Source organism: Tarenaya hassleriana, unplaced genomic scaffold (assembly GCF_000463585.1).
Source record: "Tarenaya hassleriana unplaced genomic scaffold, ASM46358v1 Cleome21, whole genome shotgun sequence".
Lineage (NCBI taxonomy): Eukaryota > Viridiplantae > Streptophyta > Magnoliopsida > Brassicales > Cleomaceae > Tarenaya > Tarenaya hassleriana.
The window spans coordinates 263,067-269,009 of NW_010965451.1; the positions used below are offsets into that span (position 1 = coordinate 263,067).

Genomic DNA, 5,943 nt, shown 5'->3' on the forward strand with positions numbered 1-5,943 from the left:
GAAGAGCGGATTGGAGATGTTTGTACGGGTCTTAGTGAGGAAACTATATCAAACCGTTTGAAGCAGCGGAAATTTGAAAGCAGTAGCAGATCTTCGCAGGAAGTAGAACCATGTTGTGTTTGCCAAGTAACGATCCTCTTAAACTCTCATTCATGCGTTTTGAACAACCCGTTTTAAGATTATTTCCTCTCAATCTTGTGAAAAAATCATGCATTTCGATAGGCCAGGGATTAGATTAATCAAAAAGTTGTCAATGGAACTGAACTAAAATTACCAGCACCATAGTTGCGAATTGCCAGTTCAACCCATCTGGGGGAACAAAGTTTATTGGGTCTGCTATTTGTGCAGATTGCACATTTTGTCGTTGTAAGCATAATATGAACACAACATAATTTCTGCTGAATTATACGCTTTGAATTTCGTAGGAGGAATACAGCGAAGGAGAAGATGTGGGGACGCTGGAATGCGGGCATGATTTTCACAGCCAATGCATCAAAGAATGGCTGAAAAGGAAAAATCTTTGTCCAATCTGCAAAACCGCAGGCTTGAACACTTCAGGCAAGCCAACAGGATGATGATCCAACCAAAGCCAATTCAGATGTTGCTGTGGAGTTTCCATTTTTCAGAGTTAACCATTCATTTAAAGAAACCAAAAAAAGAAAAAGGAAAAGGAAGAAGAAGAGACCTGGTGGGTGATTATTGATTGTGTTCAAACCCTTCTTTCTCCTTCAATTCATTCTTCTGTTCATTGCAGAGAGCCTCACCATAACAACAAAGGCAAGTTTGTTCCTTTTTTTGTTCTCTTCTTTGTTTTTTCGGGTTTGGAGATGATTGGAGAATCTCATGGTCGGGATTGTGGTAGTTTTGTCTGAAAAAATTGGATTTTGATGGAAAGATTGAAAGAGAAGGGGAGAAGGGAGAGAGGGAAAACTGGGTTCTTCTTGGTTAATTTAATTTTACCAGTTAGTTTTTATGAATACCCAAGTAAAAGAACCAAGGAAAAAAAAGTTTGTAGCCTATTGGCACTATAGATCTATGGATTTATTATCATTGCATTGAGTTGATTACTCATCTGTTTTATGTCTTTGATCATTGTGGTTTTGGTTCGTGTTTTCTTCTGTTGTCTTGTCTGCCAAAAAGCATGGGATGGGACCCCGAATTATTTCTATTTCTTTGAAAAGTTCAGGTAATAAAACAATCTTTTCAAGAATTTTTTTTATACTTGGAAGTTCCTCTTGTTATTGTCATTCCGTAGAAATGCATTTTTTTTATAAATATTCTCTTTTTTTTTTATGCTTCTCCGCGACTTTCTTTTGCCTTTGGAAGCCTCTTATTATTACGGCGTCAAGAAAAAATCTTTGAGTAAAATGATAAGATAATACTCCCCTTTTTTTATAATAATTATCGTTTTAAAAAAATTTATTACTAAATATGATTTTTTAAATAAAATTCAGTTTTATCCTTAACTAAAATATTTAACTTTATTAGAGTATTAATGGAAATGTGAGTTAACGAGAATATATTTGATTTTTTATATATATTTTTTTTTAAAATTAAGATAAAATCTAAAACCATATTTATTTTGAAACGGAGTAATAAATAATATTTAATCCTTTCTAGGACAGCAGAAAGGATTGACATAGATTATTTTCACGTTTAGATTTTTGGGGGTGGAATCTTCAAAAACGCTTGGTTGAATCAGACCAATCCGTAAAATGAACGGCCCAAGATTCCCTGAATTATTTTTTTAAGTAAAGGGGTTTAGAGGGTACTAGAAATTAAAAATGTTTTAAATTTTCTAGAAAAAAGAATTATTTTCTTTCCGTATTTCCATCAGGTGATAAAAAGTGATGGGAACCCATCAAACATCAACATGGCCTTAATAGCAAAGTTCAAAATGAACAACAAAAGCTGAACAATGAAGCTTGCAGATAGAGGAGGACACATATCATATACACGGAAAAATACGCAGCCTCAATTACCGTATGGACACCCAAGGATCATATCCACCTCTAACATATTCCCTCCCACAGCATCAACTTTATATCAATATCGTAGAGGCCGATTGATCCATGCGCGTAAAAAAACGTATAAGGACTATAGCGTGCGGCCAAAAAACAGAGCATTCTCACGTGGATTGATCAAACGCTGGGGAGGGTGAGTTTCGTGTTTTTACCAAAAACTGGCACAAGACCTCTCAATGTCTTCTTCTGCTCTACAACACCTCCATCGATATCATGTATTAACCTGGCAACTAAAAAAGACCAATAAACATTGTTTGGAAAAAGAAAGGAAAAAAGAAACTTATCATTTCCGCTTTAGTTTTTGGTTTTTGGTTTTTGAATTTTAGTTTTTCGTCTTTGATTTTTTTTTTTGTATTTGTATATAAAAAAAATGGAGCTTTTGGTTTTTAGTTGGTTTGTAGTTTTCCAAATTTTTAGGAAACTAAACTTACAAAATCTTGATTGTCATTTTTTGTTTGTTTTAAAAAACTACAAAAACTCTATTCATTCAACCTCAAACATTTAAGAGGAAGTTATGAAAAGGAAAAAAAAGGGGGGCCATATAATATGAAAGAGTTAAGGACATATGAAAGTTACCTTAGAGGCTTGAAGAGGTAAAGCAACCACTAATGGAAGCCATCTGCCGAATCATTCTAAAAGATGCAAACTTGCGGGATGTACTTGAACCTTGTTCACCGCGATTGACTACTACCGAGCTCCTCATCCCCTGGGCTCTCTTTTGCGCCGCTTTCAGCTTTTTCATGATCTTTTCCGTCGACGTTGTTCTCTTCTTTTCCAACTTCATCTGGAAAAGGAGAGGGACCGATTTGTATTGATACTAATTTGAAACCATTTGTAGCATGGAAACATGAAATTGTTTTGATGCTTCAAGCTTCAGCTATGGTGCCTTTAAAGGTATGCAAAGGAAGAACCTCTAGTTTTCTCATTGCTGCCTCTGCTTCTGCTTTTTGCAAATTTTCCCATGCATTGATCCTAGCTTCCTCTCTCTTGGCCCTGCAAACAAGAAAAAAATATGAAAGCTCGATTAAAGTGGTAGATATAATCATTCACAAATAAGAATATATATGCTTGAATTGAATGTGCTATTATGCCACCTTGAACTTTGGATTTAGGAAAAAAATGTACTTGGAAGTTCTATTAACACAAAATCCTGAATATAATCACACAAATGCAAAGCCAAGTATTCGCAGTAGGAAATAAAGTGGAAATAGGCTTACCATGTCAAACCGTGAGTACCCATGGCTTGTTCATTCAAGTTCTCCGTTTCTTTGCTCTTTCCGTGGTATAGCGCTCTGTGCTTCCTTGACCAACGCGTTACAGTGACATTTCCATCAACCTGCAAATCCCTGATTTCTGGTTTCGAGGACCGGCCATTCAGTATTTCGATTATAGATAGTGCCGGTGGAGAGGAAAGAGAGAGCGAAGATCTTCTCTCGGGGGATAGGTGGACGCTTCCATCCGGACTCATCTGGGTTGCCATATCTCTTCTCGATGCGGCAAGAGGATTGGTGGAAGCATCCTTGACATTGTCAGGGAGGAAGCCATCTGTACGTATGTTGGTAACGAATTGGTAATAAAAAGACCAGCAAAAGTTCAAAGTAAAAATCATTCAACATTATTAAGATTGATATTTAAAGATCTAATCTTGAAATGATCATTAGAGTTGGATGGTGCATTGAACCATGAGGCTTTTCTCCGCCAATTAATAAGAATGTTTCCCTTGCCAGTAGCATAAAAGCAATGAAAATTAAGAAGCATAAACTGTGAAAGATATATCCGAAACCGATGACAAACCTAGATAGATGGGATTCTCATCAAAAGAAAGTATATGAAAACATATTACGGAGTGATTGATCGGCTCTTACCTCGGGATGGAGGCAGAGGTGGCGCGAAATTCTCCGAACAGCCATGAATGCTAATGGATCTAGCCATGGAGGGATCTATTCTTGAAGGAAAAGCTGCACCAGAGCTCCCGGAATGTTTATCTGTTGTCATCACTCCAGCCGAAAAAGGGGAGCCTGCCATGAAACTGCCCATTCTCCCGTCTTCAACCATCGGAACAGCAGGAGAATACAATGAATGATATGCAAGTCCTGGAGGTCCTAATGGACCACTCTTTGATTTAGGCCGCCTTTCATGCGATGCCCCAAATGAAGTTCGAATGATTCCTTCCCGAGCAACAGGACTCAATATCCATCTCTCTGCATCTTCCCATTTCGAAGGTAGAGTTTTCCCACTGTAAGAAGGCATGAAGGCTAGAGTTCTTGCCCCATTCGAATGTGATGGTACTCGTTCTGAGCTCCAACCCTTTGGCATCGCAATGCTACCATGCAGATAAGTCGGAGTTCCTGGACTAGGAAAAGCGCTGGATTTCTTTGTTGAAACAGAGTTTCTCTGGACGGTTACCAGTCGTGGAGAGGAAGAGGTGACATTATTGAGATCCAGAGAAGGAGTTCTTTGCCTGTGGAGCTTCTTCACGAGAGCTTCGGATCTGGATCTCCTATCCTGACATTCTACAAAGATTGCGAAATTCCAGTCAAAAACCAAAATATTTCTCTTCAAGTAAACACAGTTAAAAACTCAACAGAAGTTTAACTTACCTTTAATAGCTAAAGAGAAGGAGCTCCTAGCTGAATCCAAGTGTTGGTTCTCATCTTCCGTGTTCACCTCGTTGTCTTCTTTCTGCACTGCTTGAAGTTGAAAAACAACATAAGTGAGTTTGTGAACTTAAATTTGAAATTCCAACACATGATTGGTCCCTTTTGGACATTTTCTTGATGTCTTTTCTTTATTTCCACTTCTATCGCTAGCTGTACCTTTCACTTTATCTGTCTTTCTAGAGTTCCTACTGTGCTTTCTCCCTGTTGAAAGCTTGTTTGGATCCGAATCTGTACAACTCGAATTTCCCCTGAGATCTCGATCCTGTCCCCTCAAATGTGGCGAACGGAAAAAAAGAAGAGAATTACTTGCAGATGAAACTCAAAACAACAAAATGATATTCTAAATTCTACAAGAACTAGATGAAGCCTCACAAAACCTTCCAAAACGTAATCAAGTAAGATTTACAATCTTCTTGGCTACTCGCAAGTTCTTCTAAAGATTTTCGAGTTGAATCTTCATCTTTATACTCCATGAAACGACGTTTTTTTCCTCGATTGGCAACAATATGTCAATTTCTAGAACTATCAAACCTCAAGCTGAAACCTCAATCGTAGCGATTGAATCAAGAAATTAAGGAGAAAAACTTAGTTATTCGCCTTGTCATCTTCAATCCATCCCCAGATTTCCAGAAAATCTACGGTTTCCCAAATCTGCGTGGAACAAAGAGCAAACAGAAAATGCAAATCTACTACTAACTAATTGGAATGATGTACAATCGAAGTACGCAGCACAGAACTTGCATGATTCTCGTTGTTTGACTCAGTCCAATACAAGTGCACATTTCACAGTACGACTGCTCAAGAAAAAAAAAACCCAACAATGGCGTACCATGGAGAGATCGGAGACGAGAGAGTCGCGGTCCTGAGCATCGGAGGCGAAAGAGCATCGACCGACGGAGGCGGAGGCGGAGGCGGAGGAGAAGATGCTGAGATTGGATTCCGGCGTGAAGATCAAGGAGTCGGGGCTCGCGTCACGCCGATCTCCGCCGCATGCTTCTGCGGCCGATCTCGCCGGCCGGTGGACCTGGTAGGCCGGCTCCGACTGCATTGTATCGTGGTCCTTCTTCAGTTACTTCTTCTGATCTTCGTTCTTCGCATTTCAGAGACAAAGCGCGAGAGAGAGAGCGCTTCGCGGTGATTTTGGTTTCGCGATTTGTCTGCTGCAGCGAGTGATCGTCTTTAACTTGAGTGGGAGAGACTGTGGGGAGAGAGAGAGAGAGAGAGAGAGAGAGAGAGAGAGAGAGAGAGAGAGAGAGAGA

The 5,943-nt window shown here is 39.2% G+C and overlaps 2 protein-coding genes across 6 annotated transcripts in view; one reads left to right on the forward strand and one right to left on the reverse strand.

Annotated features, from left to right (window-relative positions):
- Positions 1–1,080, forward strand: part of LOC104814164 (probable E3 ubiquitin-protein ligase RHG1A) — a 5,249-nt gene extending 4,169 nt beyond the window's left edge. For all 4 annotated transcript variants that reach the window (XM_010542058.2, XM_010542062.2, XM_010542060.1 and 1 more), the window contains exons 6-7: positions 1–126; positions 426–1,080. In XM_010542058.2, coding sequence (XP_010540360.1) covers positions 1–126; positions 426–575 — 276 coding nt within the window. In that variant the 3' untranslated portion in view covers positions 576–1,080. The remainder of the gene's footprint in view (positions 127–425) is intronic.
- Positions 1,081–1,838: 758 nt separating this feature from the next.
- On the reverse strand, positions 1,839–5,909 carry LOC104814166. Of its 2 annotated transcripts, none has more exons than XM_010542064.2 (8): positions 5,514–5,909; positions 4,841–4,946; positions 4,625–4,711; positions 3,890–4,537; positions 3,242–3,569; positions 2,936–3,017; positions 2,601–2,808; positions 1,839–2,247 (listed from the first exon to the last, which is right to left on the reverse strand). In XM_010542064.2, the coding sequence occupies exons 1-7, from the start codon at positions 5,730–5,732 to the stop codon at positions 2,602–2,604; spliced, it is 1,677 nt and encodes a 558-aa protein (XP_010540366.1). In that variant the 5' UTR covers positions 5,733–5,909; the 3' UTR covers positions 1,839–2,247; position 2,601. The 2 variants fall into 2 exon arrangements, with proteins under 2 accessions (XP_010540366.1, XP_010540365.1); XM_010542063.2 differs by having other exon boundaries at positions 1,839–2,254; positions 5,514–5,908.
- Positions 5,910–5,943: the final 34 nt, after the last annotated feature.